The 24,328-nt window shown below is 31.9% G+C and overlaps 1 protein-coding gene across 5 annotated transcripts in view; it reads left to right on the top strand.

Annotated features, from left to right (window-relative positions):
* The window catches only part of LRP1B (LDL receptor related protein 1B), a 1,899,381-nt gene that overhangs the window by 1,334,053 nt on the left and 541,000 nt on the right, over positions 1-24,328 (top strand). For all 5 annotated transcript variants that reach the window (XM_079135584.1, XM_079135585.1, XM_079135582.1 and 2 more), the window contains exons 34-35: positions 2,759-2,880; positions 4,595-4,726. In XM_079135584.1, coding sequence (XP_078991710.1) covers positions 2,759-2,880; positions 4,595-4,726 — 254 coding nt within the window. The remainder of the gene's footprint in view (positions 1-2,758; positions 2,881-4,594; positions 4,727-24,328) is intronic.

Here is a 24,328-nt window from a genome sequence, read left to right as displayed (position 1 = left end):
TGGTAGTCAGTAGACAACTATATCAGAATATTCTCATGGATGTATATTAGAATATATTTGTTAAATACAAAAATTTACAATGCCATTATAATTCCGAATGTGCATTCTGCACAGTATATACTTATAATATTGTATCTGAAAACATAAAATTAGAAAAACTACATAGAAAAAGAGAGGAAACAGGAGGAGTAGGAGAAAAGGGAGACTGAGAAGAAGAAAAAAAAGAGAGAATAAATGAGAATGGATTTCCAATTTCAAAAAGGACATTTTAAAAATATATATATCACTCTTTCAAAGTGCAAATAGGCACATGCTTTGTTTGAAACTATAAATTAACTTGGAATGTTTCTAGATCCAGTTGCAATGGAGTTTCTGGGAGGAAATATTTAATATATTATTAGCTAACTTTTATTAACCAGGTTACCCTTATTTTAAAAATTTTTTCCTGTAAGTACAGATAAGTGTTCCATGCACTATGAACAGACCCCTAGCACTTAGAAATCAAAGATGTAATATTTCCAAGTTTAATATGCAGTGAAAATACCATTTTTTCTAGAAGAATATGCTGATAAAATCATCCGTATTAAAGACAATCCCATTAACAGAGTCACTGCAGGTAGCTTAAAAGCTTCATTAGTATGAAATATGAGCAATTTAGAACTCTTTAAGGTGTTAACATTACTATCTCTTTGGATTTCAAAGTACAATTAGCTGTTTCATTTATCATTTTTGACACAGATCACTGGAGAGTTGAGACTTCTTGTTAGTCAAATGGACTTTCTAGCTCCAGTAGTCATTTGGGGCATGAGGTTTGAACATCAATATCATTGCAAAATCTCAATTCAAGCTAGTATTTCCAACTTGATAGATAATCACTGCATGAATTATTACTGTTAAATCACTACAATATTTTCCCACTTCACCTATATTTAATAGGAAAGGATACTAACTGTAAATAATTAGTGAAATAATTTGTAATTACTTTTTTATTTTATGTTTCCCTCACTTTGATTTCTCCAAAAAAGCTATATGTAAAATGTACATTATTGGTGTGTAACACAATTATTAAAATGTACTAATTATATTATTTATCAACAAATAAAGAGTATAATACATTGTTACTTTTGCAATTATATTAAAAATTATACCATCCCAGAAGCTCCTGTTTATTCTATTCACATACTTTTGATATTATCAAAGCTATATAACCCCTCATTTTGTCTTGTGTTTATGAATTCATTCTCTTCCCTAACTTGTTTCTTTAATTTGTTCCCTTATTTTTCTTCTCCATGTGATATTTCTTCAGACTTTATACTTAGGTATCATCTGTCAATCTCTTTACAGTCTTTCAGCCTTTAGTGGAAGTTAAAATAAATCTGAATCTATGTGCACATCTCTATATATTGGCATTATTTTAATGTGCAGTCACATGCTTTCTATAAAATGAAGTATATACATGGTCAATAAAGAATTATTGTACACACACTTATTTTAAATAATAAATATTATTATTATTATTATTATTAGTCTTATTATTTTAAAAAGTCTGAAATCTGAAATATCATATTTAGTCAGCTGCGGGGGGGGATTTATCAATTAGTCTTCATTAGTGAATATAGAAGGTAATTGCAACAATTTGAAAAGTTTGGGTTACTTAAGGTAAAGTTCAGCCTTGGCAGAATAGTAACTAAAAGAAATGAGCAGAGCATGTGATAGATATCCTGATGAGAAATCTCCCAAATTGAGAGCATTTCACACTTCAAAAATGACAGAGATTGTGACAGGTTTGAATGAACAATTAAATCCCATCAGACTATCTTGAATTCGGGAGATGAGAAATAATGAACTGCAGTGGTATTTTAAATTTCCCATAGAGCGCTATTGATATATAGCTTTCATCATGCTTTGTAATTCTCACTGGATTTATTGCACTTTGTATCAGAACTTGAACATCCAGTAAATGGCACTGCATGTCCTAGAATAATAAAAATGTTGTAAAAATTGGATATTTAATGAACTTGCTTGGTAAGATTGTAAATTACTAAACCTCACACTACAGCTTTAATTAGCACATTGGGCCTAGTAAATTCAAAAGAACATCTTTATAGAATGCCTACCTGTGATTACCTGACTAATATTTGTCATTGACACTATAGAACAGTAAGAAGAATTAATATGCCAATTAATTAGATGACTATCATGAGTGTGTTTAAATACATTTTGGAGAATTATGCTCCTAGGAATGGAAAAAAAATTATTTCCTTATTTCTTAAAATATAGTATATACATATACACACATCTCATTTTTGAAATGACATAGTCTTTGATTTGAGCTAGTAATATAACTTAATAGCTATTTATGTGACACATTTGGATAAAACATCTTTGCAAAAGAAATAACTGCAGAGATGAAGTAAAGTTTCAAATCAAAAAATAAATATTCTCTGATTTCCGTGATCTTAAAATGCACCAAAGATGGTGTTCATGAATGATCAATCCCCTTTCACTTTTCTGTAACTATAATCTTTTCATATATTTTATTTGCTCTTTTTGAAGGGCAGAATCACTAATTTGCTAATTCAAATTATTTGGAAGGACAAAATGTGATACTAATCAATATGAAGCATCTACATTTAGGAATTAAAGGCATATATATGTTTATATATATATATAAGCATATATATATATATGCTTACTTTTTGATGTTGAATAACACTTATTTATGGGTTTTTTAATTCTTTTTCTTCTATGCAGGCAGCAACTCTTGCCACCTAAATAATGGTGGTTGCTCACAGCTTTGTTTACCAACATCTGAAACTACAAGGACTTGCATGTGTACAGTGGGATATTATCTCCAAAAGAACCGCATGTCATGTCAAGGTATGAAAATTTTAATTTTGATGCATTTACTTAACCTACCATATGCCATACAGATTTTATGCAACCAAGGTCAGTTAAATATTAGAAAAATAATATAATCTTGTTATTAGGACAATGGTGTACTGCTTAGTTTTACACATGTAAAATTTTAGGGTATCTGAAATATTTGAAGTATCACTGTTTTCTCTTTTAAGACTTCCTAATTTTAAAAATCATTTACAGTTACTATACAGAAATAAGGAGAATTAATATACCAATTAATTGAATGACTCTTATGCATATGTTTTAAACATATTTTGGGAGAACTATGTTCTGGAGAATAGAAAAATTTATTTCCTTGTTTTGAAAATAAATTAAATACATATACACATACCTACTTTCTTTTTATGGCAAATCTTTAAATTGAGTTAGTAATATAATTTAACAGCTATTTATGTGACACATTTGGATAAAATATTCCTGCAAAGGAAATAAGAGGAAATGAAGTTTACTATCAAACATTAACCAAATCTAGTAGCTTTTATATTCAACTTGAATAGGCAAAAGTTGAAGTTAAAAGAAATGGTTGATTGACTGGAATTAATGTACAGTTTGATTTAGTTTTGTTTACTTCTTTTTGACTAATTTATAGAAAGCATAAAAGAGAATATAAGATCTAGATTTGCAAAATTGAGGGACAGTAGCATTTCTACTAAAAAAATACAACCTAAGAAATCTACTTTGCTTTCTTATTTTGTATTCTCTAGTTCTATTTGTTCCAAAGAACATTGGTTCCGGAATGATATTTTATATCTGGTGATTAGAGCTAAATTTTATCTTTTATATTATTTGAAAATATATATGTCAGTATTACTATTTTTTAAATTTTAAATAAATTATTTGTATTGTGCTTATTATATGCTGGGCCCAGTTCTGAGCACCTTATACATGTAATTCACTTATCCTCATAGTAGGCTTATATGTATGTGCTCATTTTAGGACATAGTTTTTTTGGGGAGGGTTTTGGGGATTGATCTCAGGGGCACTTGTCCACTAAGCCATATGCCCAGACCTATTTTGCATTTTATTTAGAGACAGAGTCTCAGTGAGTTGCTTAGCACCTCACTTTTGCTGAGGCTGGTTTTGAATTTGTAATCCTCCTGCCTCAGCCTCCAGAGCCACTGGGGTAGGACATACTTTTAATGCTGGAAAACTAAGATATTAATAGCAAAAGTTAAGAAGTTGGTACATTTTTAGTGTTCAAAAGGACTTAAGAAATTTACTTACCTTTAAGAAATCTAAACATCTATTAGAAAAACAATAGTGATATAGCTATTTGATATCAAAGTTTATTATCATATATAAGCAAAAAGATGCTTGGAGTCTAGAGAAGAAAGAATGAGTTTTTTTAGGTAATATCTTCCAGGAATTATTTATCTCCATGCTATGGAAGTAGTGTTTCCATAGTAATAGCATCATTATCAACTGGGAAATTTTTAGAATTCCACATTATGGGGCCCCTGGAAAAGGGCTTGGGAAGCTGTTTTAAGCAACCTGCTGGGAGATTGTGCTGTATACTCAAGATGACAACCATGAATTCCCTGCCTTTTAGCTAGTAAGGAAGGGTAGTGTACATCAAAAAATTTTTAAAAGACTAAGACATGTGTTATTAATTTAAATAATAATTTATTTTAATTTTAAAGATTTATTTTTACATTGTTCCACCCTAATTTAGGTATAGAATCATTTCTCATGTACTCTGTTCATGAAGGAATCAGGGGAATACCTCTTGAACCAAGTGACAAAATGGATGCTTTGATGCCTATCTCTGGAACTTCATTTGCTGTGGGAATAGATTTCCATGCTGGTAAATAACTTTTTATTTATAATATAGGTATAATGTTCATATGATTTACTAAGCATGATGGAAATATAACTTTTTATCTGAACTGTGACAATTAAGTTGGAAATAAGAAAACACATTGGAGATATATATATTTAAACCTATCACAAATTGTCTTAAATATTGTTTGCTTGAAAAAAAATCAAGTGAAATTTTCCTAAAGTATAGTAGTTAAATTGAAAGTACATTATATGTTATGATTATCTGTTGGTTATATATTTTTATTTTTTATTTTTCAAATGACATAATACTTACATCTAGTTAGAAATACAAAGATGTGTAAAACATTTGATCTATTCTACAATAAAATTATAATCAAAATATTTTCAGGATATGATTTTTAAATCTAATACAGGAAGTAGCAAATGCAACCTAAGTAATGGAAAATATTATAAATATTAAGCCACTTTTAATTATTTTTATTTCAATGTGTATCATTTTGGCGTCAGGTTTTACATTTCCCTCTTATGTTTCAGTATAGGGTGAAAGACACAGGAAACTGGTTTTTAGTTAATACAAATGAATGACTAAGAATTAATGGTAGACACTGTTGAATTTATTGAAGTAAACTAGTTTTTTGCACTAATAAATTATAGAAATCTTTTAAAACTCTTTCCATCACTCATTTTAACTAAGTCATACATTTCCTGAGGTAATGTTTTCATATTTAATGTGTTTATGTAAGTTCCCAATGTTTGCATATTTGTAAAGACATAAGTTTATTTAACATTAACATCAAAAAGCAAATTGCTCTTTGGTTTAGAATATTTTTAAAAACATCTATGCTCAATTATTTTAAATATAATAATCTTATTTTGTATCAAAGTAGCTTTTATTAGGAGGAATTAATTTTTCAGTTAAAACTTCATTTTTTCATATTGGGCCTATCATATTTTAAAAATATTTCTTGGTACATTATAATTACATGTAATAGGGAATTCCATTATGCCATTTTTGTACATACATATAACAATTTGCTCAATATCATTCCTGAGGGTCTTTCCTTTTCCTCCTCTCCTCCTCTCCCTGACATACTTGCTTTACTTTACTGATCTCCCTTCTGTTGTTATTATTATTGCTATTATTCTAATAAATGCATTACCATTATATATGTATATGTGTAAATATATATAAATTAGATAATAAAAAACATTTAAATATATATAAATTAAAATATATATAAAATTCATACATGAAAATAGCACAATTTGGTATATTTTGTTCCCTAGTACTTCCCTATTCTTTCCCATACTTCCTCCCTCTGGATCCCCTTCCTCTACTTTATTGATCATCCTTCTATTTTTGTGAGATCCCTATTTTATTTTTATGCTTTTTTCCTCTACCTTCTACATACAACATAAAACATTCAACCTTTCTGAGTTTTGCTTATTTCACTTAGCATGATGTGCACCAGTTCTATCTATTTGCCAGAAAACGACACAGTTTCATTCTTCTTTAAGGCTGAGCAAAACTCCATTGTTTATAAATATCACATTTTCTTTGTGCATTCGTCTGTTGACGGGCATCTAGGCTGGTTCTAGACTTTGGCTATTGAGAATTGTGCTGCTATATACAATGATATGCTTGTATCAGTACAGAATGCTTATTTTAGATATTTTTGATAAATACTAAGGAGTAGGATAGCTGATTCATGTGATGGTCCCATTCCTAATCTTGCAGAATCTCCATACTGCTTTTCCAAAGTAGTTGTGCTGATTTTTGGTTCTATGAATAATTTATAAATATACCATTTTAGTCAGCTTTTTCATTGCTGTGACAAAAATACCTGATGAGCACAATTTAGGAGAGAAAAAGTTGTTTTAGCTCATTGTTTCAGAGGTTCAATCCATGGTAGGCTGACTCCATAGCTCCGGGCCTAAGGCCAGGGAAAACACTGTGGCAGAAGTGTGTGGGGGAAGAAAGTAGCTTAGGACATGGTGACCAGGAAAAAAAGAGAGCTGTGCTCACCAGGGACAAAATATAAACCCCAAAGAAACACTCTAGTGACCTATTTCCTCCAGTCATCCCTACTTGCCTACAGTTACTATTAGTTTATTGGTATCAGTGGATAAACTCACTGATTAGGTTTTACCTCTTATAATCTAATCATTTCATTTCTGAACATTTGTTACAATGTCTCACACATGAACTTTTGAGGAACAGCTCATATCTAAACCATAACATGTATATTTTCCACACACATCTTTGCTGGCATTTATTGTTATTTGTATTCTTGATAATTGCCATTGTACCTGGAGTGAGATGAAATTTCAGTGTAGTTTTGGTTGGCATTTCCCTGATTGCTAAAAAATATTGAACATTTTTTTCATGTATTTGTTGGTCATTTGTATTTTTTCTTTTAGAAAAATGTCTATATAGTTCATTTACCCATTTACTGATTGGGTTATGTGGGGGATTTGTTTCTTTGTTTGTTGTTAAGATTTTTGAATTCTTTACTTATTCTGGATGTTAATCTTAGGTCCAAAGAGTATAGCAGAGATTTTTCTCGCATTCTGTAGGCTCTCTCTTCATGTTCCTAACTGTGTCCTTTGCCTACCATATTTTAACTTATATTCCTAGATGATAACATTAAAAAATCCCTATTCATCAGCATATGGGTTTCTTGTAGTAAGCTTTTTCTCTCAGTTCTAACACATGTTGCTTAAACATGTTTTGATGAAATCCTAGGCTGCAAAGTAATGAATTATTGGGAACTTCACAAATGGCTCATAGATTATTTCCCTTAAGTAAATTATCTTGCCCAAAATATTTGGAATCACATAGAGGTAAACTTTATACATTTTTAAAAAGAGCCTTTCAGACAGCTAAAATATATTTAATTAAGTGAAATGTTAATTTTGTCACAATCTCAGTGAATTCAGACAAATGTGGTTTTCTAAAATCACAGTGTGATTTTTAATCAAAATTTGATCAAACCAATTATTCATTGAAGGGAATTATCTTATGATTTATGAACTACTCTGCTTTTATGTACATAAATCTTATTCTTTAGAAGTTTATTATATATTAATGTCAAATGCAAAATTTAGAAAACTTGAACTTACTGAAAATTTTTGTATTAAGATGTATATTTTTGCTTAGTACAAAACCCATTGTTTTAGCTAGCATCATATATTTGAATCCTTTTTTAAAAATTCATAATGATTATTGAAAGTACATGATAAATTTCCGTGAGGTAGAAATAGTAAAAGTTATTGATCTTAATATCCTCATTAGGAAATACCTTGCATCTTATAAGGCTAAATTGATCATTTTAACAGTTGAACTTCACTCTCTGAGGTTTATTGTGATCCTGAAATGGTAGTTTTATATTATGATAAAAGATAGAATATAATGTTATTCACAGATAATAGTAGCCTCTTTGTAACAAAATGTCCAATATTTATTAATATCATAGTTTTATTTTGTATCAAAATAGCTTTTCATCAGGAGGAATTAATCATTTTGTTAAAACAACATGTTCTTCATATGTACCAACCATATTTTAAATTTACATTCCTAGAAAAAATAATTTTTAGGAAATCTGTTTCTTCTAATTGCAAAAAATATGTTGGCATATGGAATAGACAGGTAGATAGAAGACTCAAGAATCCATTAAAATCTCAACCATCAGAAAACAGTAATGCAATACTTGCTTTGAAACCAAAGACAACTGAGATCTAGAAACTAGTAAACCACATAATGAGAATGGTTCAGGGTTTAGCTATAGAAAATTGCTTTACAATGCCAGCTCAGTCATTTACTAACTCTGTGTCCTTGGTATGTTACCTATTTTTTCCGAGGCTGAGATTCCTTATTTGAAGGTTGTGGAAATATTAAGAAAAGGTAGCAATAATCTGTGATACTTGTGATATTTGGGAAGCTAACATGTAGTGCTTAGACAATGAACCAGTTCAAACACTACTCAAGAAGATGGTGGTGGTAGTGATAGGAGCTTTCAATCACTTCTGCACATAACCTTTGTGGTTCTACCTACTGTACGGTCTGATCCTTTACCTAATGTGTTTTATAAAAATATAATGCTAAAATATTAGCATCAGAGCAAAAGTCAGCAACTTGACTGATGAACATTAAAGACAATATACAATCTCTGTAACTATGTGGAGAGAAGTTGATTCAGGAAGGAAGAAATAGAAATAACTATTGCTCCTTAGAGAACAATTTTTGATGCCCTTGTCTGTATTTATCTCTTTTGATCCATGATATTCATGTTTCACCTGATTGTAAGTTTCTCCACCATTATTCCCCTTGCAGATATTGTTTCCTCTTTTTCTATTACTGACACTCACCTTAGGAACATAATGATCATTTCCACTAAATTTCAAAGTAGTCACTTACAAAACAAAAGACAGCCAGAAAACTCAGTAAATGAAGATAATTTATACTCTGTCCTATGAGTTTTGTGTTCTAGTACCACAGTAGCAATGTTAGAATGTCTTCACTTTAAATCAGTCTTCCTTTCTTCCTTCCTTCCTTCACTACGTTACACAAGCTGACCTTGAATTTGTGATGGATTCTCTGGTCTAAGCTTCATGAGTCACCAGGATTACAGATGTGCATTACCAATCTGGCGACTTTATATTTTCAACAAAAGCTTTAAAATGAACCAAAAAACCATTAGATAGAATGTTCAATGGAAAGAGTATAACATGAGTCAACCTCCTTAGCTTAAAATTCAACCTTCTTAGCTGATTAATGTGAAGGGATTTGGTCAATTTAGTGCAAACCTCCCTGATGTTCTTGTCTCTAGGATGATATAATAAAAACACATCCCTCCAACAGAGCTTCTTTGAGTAAAAACAAAAATAAGTGATTTTAAAAAATTCTAAATGGCAAAGTAGAAGGACACAATTATTTTAACTAAACAGCTCTTGTGGTAATAGGCAGATGGAGTGGAGGAAGATTATATTTTAAGTACGAGTATCACTGTTTATTGCTATCATTTCCATACTGCAATTTCATAGAGCTATATTGTTTAAACCTGTAAATTTCACAAGGATTAACAGATCTGATTCTCACTGGGTTAATCCTAATAAATTAAAACATTTTGCAGAGAAAGGATTTTTTTTTTCATCAGATGAAGTAATTTTGGACGCTATCCACAAAAGAAAGAAGACCCTGTGGCTAGATTTACTGTTCACGGCATTTTCCTCTTTCCACTGGAAAATTTCCATTCCACTGGGGGAAAAATATTGAGCTTTGAAAATCCTTGCCTGCACAGTAGTATTCTTTCTTATGAGTGGGTACTGCATTTGATGCTATAAAAGATATTTTAGTTAGGAGAAGAACCTTCAAAACAAAACCCATTGCTCCGTTTAGTTATATAATCTTCAGCAAATAATGCTCTATGTGTCCCCTTTTCCTTAGGGATTATTTGCAACATTTTCATAATACTGAAACAATAGGTTTTTACTTGAACAGAGAACATTCTACTCAAAAGAATAATGATTTATCGGAAAACTTCAAACATATATTTTTTTAATCTTTTATATCTTTAGTTCAAATTTGGGTCATCCAACTTAACAAATCTTTTTTCTTTTCTTTCTTTTTTTTGGTACTGGGGATTGAACTCAGGGGCACTCCACCACTAAGCCACATCCCCAGCCCTATTTTGTATTTTATTTAGAGACAGGGTCTCACTGAATTGCATAGAATTTCACTTTTGTTGAGGCTGGCTTTGAACTGTGGAGCCTCCTGCCTCAGTCTCCTGAGCTGTTGGAATTAAAGGCATGCACACTGTGCCTAGCCAGCAAATCTTGATTACTATCTACTAAATATAGAACATCCCAGTTAACTTGCTGTGAAAGATAAACAAGGTATAATGACCATTAGGGGGTATCATTGGCATTCATTAAGAGAAATAATTTAATACCCTTTTAATATAATCACATAGTAATCTGACTATTAAGACAGTAAAAAGCACTGAATGCCTGTGTTATTGTACAGTGTTCCCTCCTTATCTGTGGTTTCACTTCTTGTGATATTAGTTACCCATGGTCCACCATAATCTGAAAATATTGCATGAGAAGTTCCTGAAGTAAAACAGTCACAGGTTTTGAACTGGGCAATTTCTTAGTAGCATGAAGTCTTTAGTTGTCTCATTTTATCCTATCTGGAACATCAGTCACAAATGTTTTCCACATACCAATGCCTTATACACTACCCTATCATTAGTCATTTAACAGCTTTCTCTGTTCCCAGGTAGATATTTGGTGATGTAATTCTTATAAATAAGGATCAGTATTATCTGTGAGTTCAGATATATATACTGGGGGTGACATATGCTGTGTGCATAAGAGGAGACTACTGTATATTTGTCCAACCCTTTGAATGTATAATACTAATAGTGAACTTTAATGTAAATTATGAATGTGTCAGTGTTGGGCCATCTGTTATGACAATCACACCACCCTGGTATGAAATGTTAATAGTGGAAGAGGCTCCATGTGGGTTAGGGGAGAAAGTATGTAGGAATTCTGTAATTTTTTATTTTTTTTTATTTATTTATTTATTTTTTGCTGTGAACCTAAATGTGCTCTAAAAATTAAAGTCTTTTTTATAAAGTGAAGAATATGTGACAACATATCATTGCCACATTTACACAGCAAATATTAACTATTTACATAAAAAATGCCTTATTAATAATCCCACAGTATTTATATGCAAAATATCTTTGAATATTGTAAACTTAAAAAGTATTTGATAACCATTTGTAGCACTTCCTCAAATTATAGGTAAAAAAATTGGAACGAAGATCTAGAGACTGTATGGTAATAGAATACCCTACTTCCAGCTCTTTCCAGTTTGCCACTTGCATGTATAACTACTAAAACAAAACTTTATTTAGATTATAGCTGATATTATTACTTGATGCAATCACCTATACTTCTGAAAATTCATGCTGGTTAAAGATCATTTATTATTTTGATTTACATACTGAATCATGTGATTTTAAACCCATCTAATAAGTGAAGCAGTTGCCACTCAAGTGACAGGTTTTTTTTTTTTTTTTTTCCCTTATTCCTGGAAATTCATAAAAAGCAGTTATTTACAAGTTTCTTTTTTTTTTCCCTTTAAGGACTTTTTCACCAACTAAAGCCACAGAAGAACTATAGAAAGAATTCTTTTTATGTCAGTAACAGCAATAGCTTAAGAAATACAATATTGTTGCTTTGGGACATTTTTTCAATTTTACGAAAACCATTTCCTTGGCTACAAAGTGAATTTTTAAAGTTGGTTCAATTTCTTCTTGTTCTTGTGGCAGTGAACCAAAATTACTTTGTGCTGTCATTTCAAACTTGCTTCAAGAATATATTTTTAAATCATGTGAGAAGTTTGTATGTATTTGTAGATGGTCAAGTCCAGTAAATCTTTCAAGATGCAAAGCACTATCACAAGAAAACAAAAACCTTTTAACACAACCTAAAGTACAAATGTCATGAATTTATAAGTAGTATTAGGCATCGTAGGTTTATCAAGTTATTAGAAATATTAGATGGATCATTTCCCATAATTTCCAAACACAAATTATTTATAAAATGAACTTCTATTTGACATCTGAATTATTCTTCAGTATGTTACCTAAAATTAAAAAGTTCCAGAAGATTCACAGTGTTGAATTACTAAGATTAAAGCTTTTGCCAACTTATCTGGGATCTATGTTATTTACTGTATTATTGAGAGAATTATGCAAGTGTCATGAAACTCATACAACAAAGTCAATTCTTCTTGTGGTATGTAAAGGTCCTAATACCAACTTTAGAGTAATTAAAATCAAACAAGAAGCCATATGGTTTCTTTTTTCCTCATTTCTTCTATAATTCCTCTGGGCTGCTCAGGGTTCTCTGGAGCAGAGCAATATTGACATTTGATTCCCTAGTGTCTTTCTCTACCATCTTCTTTATCAAAAATGTTTGGTTGAGAATCCTGTTCTCAAAAGCCCTGGTAATACTAATTCACATTAAATGATTAATAGCTGCTAGAGATTGACAAATTTTCTTACTAAATATGTTTGAGTAAACCACATTATCTTAATCCATTGCTGTGAATTCAACTAAAGCACATGAAAGATAAGTGAAGAAAGTATTTTTATGAATAGATCGATCTTTTGTAATTATTTTTTTTCAAAGCAATGACTCAGGCAATAGACTGACATCTGTTCATTATCAGAAACTCAGCCCTGAATATACTGTCAGGTCAAATGATAATGGGAAATCTCTGTTAGCTTGAATATATTGGTGCCTCACATGTCTTTCAGTACAACTTTAACCTTGAAAAATTGCTTCTCTCCCCTTGCCCCAATTCAAGAAAACCAAGGATATATTGGTCCATTTGTCTTTTTGACATTCTTTCTTTAAAAAAATGGAAAAAACTTATGATTCAGCTCCTGAGCTTATTGGCCATTAGTTTTTAATCAAGTAGAAAATTTTCTAGTTAATAGAGAAAAAGGGAAGTCATTTAATTGACTTTTGGTCTGATCTTAAGCAATAGATATTTAATTCAATTTTATTATTTGGCCTTATTTTTATCCAAGGGCAATAAGTAGTAAGTGGGTCCTTTTGAGACTTGAAGGGGAAAAAAAGAACCAGTTGATGCTATGAATTCTTTAGTGCTTTAAGAATGAGAACTTTGAAAAATAGGAAAATCTTGGAAATTAAACTAAAGTCCATGGGAGGATCAGAAAGAGGGGCATTTGGAAGAAGAAGGAATTAAAATGATGACAATAAAAGCACAATTTTTTTTTAATCACTTACTCCTACATTACAGGAGTAAAATTAGGGAAACATACATTTTTGTCTTTTCATTTTTCAAAATACTGAAGAAACTGGGTTTGTGAAGGAGATAAGGGTGTCAAGAGTTCATTGCCTTGTGAGTTCCAAATTAAACTCTATTCAGGATCCACCTTTAGGGTTTTGCCCCTGATTCTGATGTTAAAGAAAAATGATTTGAATTCTCAAAGTTTAATGATAAACATGTCATCCCTGATAGTTTCATATTAAGAATTTTAATTTCATTGCAGTTATGAATAGGTAATATCAGGGATCAGTGTTTTGGTGAGTGGTGATAATACAGTACAATGAGACAAAGCTAGAATTTGAAATCACACACATATATTCCCAAACTCTAGCTTTCTCCACACTACAGTGTTAGAGTAAGAAAAGAGTAAGGAAATATTTCAGATGTATCCCAATAAGAACGGATGTTGAACATCAACAATAAAAAAATATTTGTTATAAAGAGAAAAGCCTCAAAGATACGAGCAATCAATTTGTGGGGTTCGGAATGCTAGGATAGAGAAGCTGATAGTCCTAGTACCAAGAATCTGAATTTAAATATTACTACAATGAGTTGGTGGAGTAATAGTCATTGATTCAGCTATCTGTTACCTGGATGATTATCAACTGAGTATAAAAGTACATTTTTGCAATACCTGGAAATGTTTTGGGTTGTCACAGTTAAAAGTGTGCACATTGGCATCTATTGGGTAGAAGTCATGGATACTGTTAAACAATGCACAGGATAGTTGCTCGCAACAAAATATTATACATTTACAAATGCTGATAGTGTCAAAGTTTAGACACCTAGGCCAGGGCAAAAAATCTAACAGAAATTTCAGGTGATTCTGATTTGTATTTCTAGGTTTAGAGCCTCTATTTTCCTTGGTAGTAGTGGACCACAATGTCTTTTTCTTTAAGCTATTATTTGTTATTTTGAGTACTTCATTCCTCATCACCTAGCTTTTAATGTCATGCACTTGCCAAATTTGCTTTTGTCCAGCATTCCAAAAGATCTTCATCAGAAGGCAGCAACTCTCTACAACCACCCTTTACAGTTTGTGTCCAGTGTTTGGCTTCATGTAATACTAACTTAAGCAAAATGTTTTACTGATAACTCTTTGGCACTGAAACTCTAAGAAAACCTCTTTCAAGAAATTGTTTATAGCTGACTAGTATAGCCTTTGGAATACAGAAATGTGCAACATCAATGGAATTATTAAGCTATTAGTGTAAGTACTTTCTTCTTCGTCATCAGGCAGACTCTGGGTTGACTGAAGTTAGCTAGACTTAGAGTGAGTTTTGTTTGTTTGTTTCTTTGTTTTGTACCAGGGAGTGAACCCAGGGGTATGTAATCACTAAGGCATGTTTCCAGCCTTTTTTAATTTTTTTTTTTTTTTGAGACAGGGTTTTATTAAGTTATTTAATGCCTTGCTAAGTTGCTGAGGCTGGCTTAGAATCTGCCGTCCTCCTGCCTCAGCCTCCTGAGTTGGTGGAATCACAGAAGTGCTCACTGTGCCTAGCTAGATTGAGTTCTAATATTACCTCAAGTGTTCCTGTCCAGTTTTGTAGCCAAAAAGGGAGCTACAAAGTACCTGACAACTATTGCCAGTTCTTTATGCCCATAATGATGCACAAGAGGCATTGTGCATATCCTGTTCCCATTACTGTATGCTATGTCCAATTGTTCACTGATCAATATTATTTGTCAGTGAATCCATCAAATACTATATCAGAAAAACAAAATTAATTTGTTTAGAAATTTGTTTATTCTGAAATTTTATTGAATACTAAATAAGAGGAGATAGATGTAATTCAAGTTGGAAAAAACTCAGATGGAACCCAAACTCTAACTTGATTGTCAGTACACAAAAAGCTAGAATAAATTATTTAAGGATCATGAATCTCTGGCCCTGGGTGTTTTAAAGACTTAAGACAAAGCAAACAAAAAATGACCTCTCTTGAATAAGGAGCTCCTCTTCTGTGTTTTTGTTCATTTTTACTACTAAACTTCCATTATTAACAGCATCATAGGTCACAATGTACAGGCTGTTTTAAAAAATGTGTTAGTCAATAATCTTAAATATATATAAAAATTTATTCTATATTTCCTGAATAAGAATGATTATAATTTTTATTTTGTCACCTATGACATATGATTCTGCTTAACAGGGAATATAATAGCTAAGATTTATTGGTGAGTTTTATTAATAACCTTATTTTAAATGTGACTGTAGAATTATAGTATCATTATAGTATCATTGTACTATTTTAATGATAAAGCAGCATGTTCTTAGCTCAGTTGGTACAGATTTTAATTTAGAGATACAATAGAGGATACTAGTAAGTATATTTGCATACTCAATTATTAGTAATTTTTATATAAAATCTTATTAGTTCAAAATAATTATGATTAAATTTTAAAAGTACAACATCTATCCACTCAATCATCATTAAACATTATTAAAATGAGTTGATGGAATAATAATCATTAGTTCAGCTATCACTTATTGATGGCAGACTCAATCTGTGTTTAAATAGATGTCTTTATTTGGTTAAAAATATTTTATTAAAATTATAGAAAATTTGGAAAATTAGCATACAGAAACAAGTTTGAACAAAAATCATCAAAACTACTACTACTGCTACACAGAAAGCAGCTATAATGTTTTGCTATAATAATATTTGTGCTGTTTTCAAAGGATAAATAAACTTTTTAATTTAAATGATTTTGTCTTCTTCCTTTAAATTATCATTCTATTTTGAATATTTTAATATTATTGCTAGCAATCTGTAAATACTATTTTTAATCAAATACAACAGTATCATGTGGATTACCATACATTTCTTATAACCTTTTGTTATGGTTTAGAACAAACCATAGGTGTCCCCCAAAAGCTCATGTATGAGAGAATGAAAGAGGATTTAGAGTAGAAATGATTGGGTTGTGATAGCCTTCACCCAATCAGTGAATTAACTGAGGTGGTGGAATTAACTGAGTGGTAACTGAAGACCAGCAGAGTGTGGCTGGAGGAGGTGGGTCCCTGGGGGGATGTGCCTTTTGGGTCTGTATTTGGTATCTGGAGTCTCTCTCTCTGCTCTCTGATCATCATGTGAGCTACTTTCCTCTGCCACATACTTCTGCCATGGTGTTCAGCCTTACCTCAAGCTCCAAGGAATGGAACCTCAGTCCATGGATGGAGACCTCTGAAACCATGAGCACTCAAATAAACTTTTAGTCCTCCACAGTTGTTCTGGTTGGATCTTTTAATCACAGAGAGAAAAAAAGGTCTAAAACACCTAACGGTTTTGGACATATTTATTGTTTCCATTTTTAGGCAGTAAATCTTTTTTAACATCTGTGAAAATTTTCAAAATAGAATTTCCTTTTTCTAACATTATTGAAATATAATTTATATACTATATTCACCAATTTAAAATATGCAATTCAGTTGTTTGTAATATAATCAGATTTCTGATTTAGACTATTTTCATTAAAAATCCTTTAGAATTAGCACTCACTCATATTTTTTCCAAAATGATGTCTTTCCATATATCATATGAAATATGGTCCTTTTTGATTGACTTCTATCACTTAGTATAACCTTCAATTATATGTAACATATTAGTAATTCATTTTTTTAACCAATTAACATTCCATTTTGTGAATATATGATATTTTATTTACCTATTCATAATTTTATTGTCATTCATGTGGATTTGCCATATTATTATGACTAGAGATGCCAGGAATATTTATGTATAATTTTTGGTGTGGACATAGGTTTTAATTTCTCTTGGCTATATATGTAAGGGTGAACTTAGCAGGTCATATGGTTACTCTATACTTAACCTTTTCAGAAACTTTCAGACTATTTTCTAAACTGTTTAAACCATTTTGCATTCCCATCAGCAGTGTATGGAAGTTTTAATTTCTCCACATCACTGCCGTAACCTGTTCATGTTGGACTTTTTTGACTATAGTCATTCTAATGTGTAGAAAGAGATACCTCATTTTAATTTTGCTTTGCTTTCCCCTGTTTTCTTAAATATGTTGAGTGTTTTTATATGATTTATCATTCATTTTATGTGGACACATGACTATTTAGATCTTTTTCCTTTTTTGAGTATTTAATTTAAAATTTTATTTTTTGATTTATATTGGGGATTTAACTCAGGGGTGCTTTGCCACTGAGATATATTCTCAGCCCTCTTTGTTTTTTATTTTAAGAAAAGGTCCCACTAAGTTGCTTGGGGCCTCTATGAGTTGCTGAGTCTGATCTTGATCTTCTGATATTCTTGCCTCAGCCTCCCAGGTTGCTGGGATTATAGGCATGCACCACCATACCTGCTGAGGATTTAATTTTTAAGATATTTTAGATAAATCTCCCATATAAGGTACACAGATTAGAAAGTTTTAAAGTTTAATGAATTACAATTTAACTCTTTGTGTTGTTGCTTGTGCTTTTAATGTCATAACTAAGAAACCATTGCCAAACAAGGACACTAAGATGAAATGCCATATTCCTATTCAGTGTTATGTTTTAGTTTTTACATTTGGGTACATAATATATTTTTAGTTAATTTTTTAATATGAATGTAGATATTCACATAGATTTGTATGTGGATATCCAGTTATCCCAGCACCATTTTCTGAAAAGAGTATTCTTTCCACTATTGAATTATCTTATTAACTTGTTTAAAATCAATTGACTATAAATGTGTAGGTTTATTTCTGGGTTTTCAATTCCATGCCATTATTCTAAAAGTCTATTATGAGTACTGTATTGATTACTGTAGCTGTGTAGTCATGTTAGAAATTGAAACTGTGAGCCCCCAACTTCATTTAAGATCATTTTGGCTGTTTTTAACCCCTTATGAATTTTAGGAAGTGTATGCCATCTTTCCAAAGAAACCAACTGATGTTTTGATAGAAATTGTGGTGAATCTATAGAAAAAACTTGGGAAGTATTGTGATCTTAACAGTAGTTATGTCTTCAAGCATATTAGCATGTTGTGTCTTTCTATTTCAGTCATTTTCAATTAAAAATGCAATTTTGAAGGTATAAACTTTATGCTAATTTTGCTAAATTTATTCCTGATTATTATGCTATCTTAAGTGAGAACTTTTAAAATTTCATTTTTGGGGGTTTATTTTAGATGTCTAGAACTGCAATTTATTATTTTTTTTGTACATTGATCTTTTATTCTGAAACATTGCTGAATTTGTTTCTTTAAGATTTTAGTGGCTACCTGATGTTTTTCTATACATGGCACCATATATTTGCAAATACGTGCTTCTTCATTTCCATGCCTTCTTCTCTTCCTCCCCCTTCTTCTGTTTTCTTCTTTTTCTCCTCTTTCTCCTTTTTCCCTTCTCTTCTTCCTCTTTTTTTGCCTAATTGCACTGGCTACAGCCTACAGAGCAATGTTGAATAGCAGTGGTTAGAGCAGACAAGTGTGCCCTGTTTCTTAAAGGAAAAACATTCAGGCTTTATCCATTAATGACATTATGTTAACAGTTTGCCCTGTTCTTAATCTTAAGGGGGAAGCACCCAAACATTATCCACTAACTACATGACATTAGCAGTCATTATTTTGTGGATGTTTGTTATGGTTTGGATGTGAAGTTTCCCCCAAAATCTCATGTGTGAGATAATGCAGGAAGGTTCAGAGGAGAAATGATTGAGTTGTGAGAGTCTTTACCCAATCAGTGAATTAATCCCCTGGTGGGATTAACGGAGCGGTAACTGGAGGCAGGTGGATGTGGCTGGAGGAAGTGGTTCATTGGGGGCATGTCTATGTGGTACATATTTTGATTTTGTATCTGGAGAGTGGAGTGTCTCTCCCCCACCACCTCCTCTTTCCCGATCAGCACATAAGCCACACTCTTCCACCATCTTGATCTTGTATCACCTGGAGCCCTGAGGAATGAAGTCAGCTGTCTATGGATTAAGACCTCTGAAACTGTGAGCCCTCAAACAAACTTTTCCTTCCCTAAAGTTGTTCTGGTCACATCCTTTAGTCACAGCAGCTGACTAAAGCTGACTAAAGCAATATTCTTTTCAGGTGAAGGATGACCCCTCTATTCCCAATTTGCTGAGCATTTTGTATCATTAAGGGGTATTAGATTTTATTAAGTGTTTTTTTCTTTATTTAGATGATCATATATTGTAAAGGCCATTTATGCTAAGCCCATGGCTAATATCATTCTAAATGATGAAAAACTGAAAGCATTCCCCCTAAAAACTGGAACAAGGCAGGGATGCCCTCTTTCACCACTTCTATTCAACATTGTTCTTGAGACTCTAGCCAGAGCAATTAGACAGACCAAAGAAATTAAAGGGATACGAATTGGAAAAGAAGAACTCAAACTATCCCTGTTCGCTGATGACATGATTATATATTTAGAGGAACCTGGAAATTCCACCAGAAAACTCTTAGAACTCATAAGTGAATTCAGTAAAGTAGCAGGTTACAAGATCAATGCTCATAAATCCAATGCATTTTTATACATAAGTGATGAATCTTCAGAAAGAGAAATTAGGAAAACTACCCCATTCACAATAGCCTCGAAAAAAATAAAATACTTGGGAATCAATCTCACAAAAGAGGTGAAAGACCTCTACAATGAGAACTACAGAACACTAAAGAAAGAAACTAAAGAAAACCTTAGAAGATGGAAAGATCTCCCATGTTCTTGGATAGGAAGAATTAATATTGTCAAAATGGCCATACTACCTAAAGTGCTATACAAATTCAATGCAATTCCAATTAAAATCCCAATGATGTACATTGCAGAAATAGAGCAAGCAATTATGAAATTCATCTGGAAGAATAAGAAACCCAGAATAGCTAAAGCAATCCTTAGCAGGAAGAGTGAAACAGGGGGTATTGCAATACCAGATCTTCAACACTACTACAAAGCAATAGTAACAAAAATGGCATGGTATTGGTACCAAAATAGAAAGGTAGATCAATGGTACAGAATAGAGGACATGGACACAAACCCAAATAAATTCAATTTTCTCATACTAGACAAAGGGGCCAAAAATATGCATTGGAGAAAAGATAGCCTCTTCAACAAATGGTGCTGGGAGAATTGGAAATCCATATGCAACAGAATGAAACTAAACCCATATCTCTCACCATACACGAAACTAAACTCCAAATGGATTAAGGACCTTGGAATCAGACCAGAGACCCTGCAGATTATAGAAGAAAAAGTAGGTCCAAATCTTCACCTTGTTGGTCTAGGATCAGACCTCCTTAACAGGACTCCCATAGCACAAGAAATAAAAGCAAGAATCAACAACTGGGGTAGATTCAAACTAAAAAGCTTTCTCTCAGCAAAGGAAACTATCAGCAATGCAAAGAAAGAGCCAACAGAGTGGGAGAAAATCTTTGCCAATCATACTTCAGATACAGCACTAATCTCCAGAATCTATAAAAAACTCAAAAAACTCTACTCCAAGAATACAAATAATCCAATCAACAAATGGGCTAAGGAAATGAATAGACACTTCACAGAAGAAGATCTACAAGCAATCAACAAACATATGGAAAAATAATCAACATCTCTAGTAATAAGAGAAATGCAAATCAAAACCACCCTAAGATTCCATCTCACCCCAATTAGAATGGCGATTATCAAGAATACAAGCAACAACAGGTGTTGGCGAGGATGTGGGGAGAAAGGTACACTCATACATTGCTGGTGGGGCTGAAAATTAGTGCAGCCACTCTGGAAAGCAGTGTGGAGATTCCTTAGAAAACTTGGAATGGAACCACCATTTGACCCAGCTATCCCACTCCTTGGCCTATACCCAAAGGACTTAAAATCAGCATACTACAGAGATATAGCCACATCAATGTTCATAGCTACTCAATTCACAATAGCCAGACTGTGGAACCAACCTAGATGTCCTTCAATTGATGAATGGATAAAGAAACTGTGGTATATATATACAATGGAATATTACTCAGCCATAAAGAATGATAAAATTATGGCATTTGCAGGTAAATGGATGAAATTGGAGAATATCATGCTAAGTGAGATAAGCCAATCTCAAGAAGCCAAAGGACAAATGATATCGCTAATAAGTGGATGATGACACATTAGGGGGGAGGGAAGGGTTAGTGTTAGGGTTAGAATTAGGGTTAGGGAGGGGGGCATGAATGGAGGAAGGAAGGACTGTATAGAGGGAAAAGAGGGGTGGGAGGGGTGGGGGGAAGGGAAAAAATAACAGAATGAATCAAACAACATTACTCTATGTAAATTTATGATTACACAAATGGTATGCCTTTATGCCATTAAAAAAAAAAGATGATCATATAACTATCATTTATTCTGTTAATAGGGTGTACCACATTAATATATTTTGAAAATGTTAACGTTACCTTGTTTTAGGTATAAATGGAATAAATGCCATAGGGTTAAAGTCATAGTCCTCTAGAATAGGTTGCTGGATCAGTTTGAAAATATTTTGTTAAACATTTTACATCTACATTCACAAGATATTCTGGCCAATTTTTTTCATCTGATAGCTTTAGTTTTAGTATCAGCATAACAATATTCTGATCTCATGGAATGAGTTAAGAGGTGCTCTCCTATTTTTGGAAGTGTTTGAAGAATTGGTTGTCTTCTACAAATCTTTGGTACCCTTGTTAAGTGAAGTCATCTGAGTTTTTATTGGTGATTAGATTTGCTATGTAATTTATTTACTTCTTTTAGGTTCATTCAGGTTTTCTATTTTTTATTCCATTTTGATGATGTGTGTCTTTTGAGAAATTCATCCTTTTCACCTAAGCTATGTAAATTTTGACACATAATTATTCATAGTATTCCCTTATAATATGATTTATTTCTATTCTATAAGGCCCATAGTGATGGTGCCTCCTTTTTTATTCCTTATTTTGTTTCCTTCTTTTAATATTTTTATTTTTTCCTCTTTTTAGTTATTCATGATACTAGAGTATAATTTGACTTATTTATACAAACATGGAGTACATCTTATTCTAATTAGAGTATAATTTGACTTATTTATACAAACACGGAGTACATCTTATTCTAATTAGGAACCCAGTCTTATAGTTCTACATGACACAGAGATTTGCTGTGTTTTATTTGTGTACAACTGTCTCAACTGACTTTCCTATGGATGCTGTATTTTGTCAAGTGCTTTTTCTACTTCTATTGAGATTATTATGTGGTTCTTGTCTTTAAGTCTATTGATGTGGTGAATTACATTTGTTGATTTCTGGATGTCGAACCACCTGGAATGAACCACACTTGATCATGATACACTACCTTTTTAATGTGTTATTGTGTGTGATTTGCCAGTATATTATCAAGAGTTTTGGCATCTGTGTTCATCAGGGATATTGACCTGAAGTTTTTGTTCCTTGATGTGTTTTGGAATCAAGGTGATACTAGCTTCATAGAATGAATTTTGAAGGGTTGCCTCCTTTTCTATTTCATGGAATAGTTTGAGGAGGATTGGTATTCTTTGAAAGTCTGGTAGAACTCAGGTAAGAATCTATCCAATCCTGGACTTTTCTTTGTTGGTAGACTTTTGATGCCATCTTCAATTTTATTGCTTGAAATTGACCTGTTTAAATTTTTTATGTCCTCCTGGTTCAATTTGGGTAGGTCACATTTCTCTAGAAATTTTTTGATGTTTTTAAGTTTTTCTATTTTAAAGAAAATAAGTTTTCAAAATTGTTTCTGATGATCCTCTATTTCAGTGGTAATATATGTAGTTATATTTCTTTTCATCATGAACTTTAGAAATTTGAGATTTTTCCCTCCTGTTGATTAACATGGTTAAGGGTTTATCAATTTAAATTTTTTCAAAGAACCAAATTTTTGTTTCATTGATTTTTTAAAAATTTTTGTTTTTGATTTTAATTTCATTGATTTTGGCTCCAATTTAAATATTTCCTGTTTTCTGTTGCATTTACTGTTGATTTGTTCTTCTTTTCCAGATTTTTGGATGTAATGTTAGATTACTTATTTGTGACTTTCTATTCTTTTAATGAATGACCTCAGTGCTATGAACTTTCCTCTTAGAACCACCTTCGTATGGTCCTAGAGATTTTGATACATTGTGTCACTGTTCTCATTTACCTGTAAGCAGTTTTTATTTCACCCCTGATTATTTTTTTTCTGCTCTCCATTGGTCATTCAACTGCATATTATTTAGTCTCCAAGTGTTAAAGTACCTGCTATTTTTTTTATATCATTAATTTCTAATTTCGTTATTAGTATTTTCTCCTTTTTTTGTATTTTCTAAGCATTGCTTTTTAGCCTACTATGTGGTCTAATTTAGAAAATGATCTGTGTGCAGCTGAGAAGAAAGTATATCCAGTCATTGATGGGTGAAATATTCTATATATGTCTGCTAATCCTAAGTTAATTGTACTTCTTATTTCTGTAGCTGCTTTATTTGGTTTTTATATAGAGAATTTATCATGTGATGAGAGAGGTGTGTTCAAATCATCCTGTATTAGTGTGTTGTGATCTATTTGTATCTTGAAATTGATAAGGTTTTATTGATGTACATCAGTGATCTATTGTTTGGGGTATATATATTTGTGATTGTTATATGTTGTTAATGTACCATTCTTTAAGTAGCGTGAAGTGAGCTTCTTGGTTCCTTCTGATTAACTTTGCTTTGAAGTCCACTTTATGTGATATGAGGATAAAAACCTCTGCTTGTTTATGAGATTCATGTGAATAATATGTTTTCTGTGGATTTCTTTGCCTATG

This window comes from Sciurus vulgaris (genome assembly GCF_902686455.1).
Source record: "Sciurus vulgaris genome assembly, chromosome: 3".
Taxonomy (NCBI): domain Eukaryota; kingdom Metazoa; phylum Chordata; class Mammalia; order Rodentia; family Sciuridae; genus Sciurus; species Sciurus vulgaris.
Note: the sequence above shows the minus strand (reverse complement) of the source record. Positions and strands in the feature narration are given on the sequence as shown.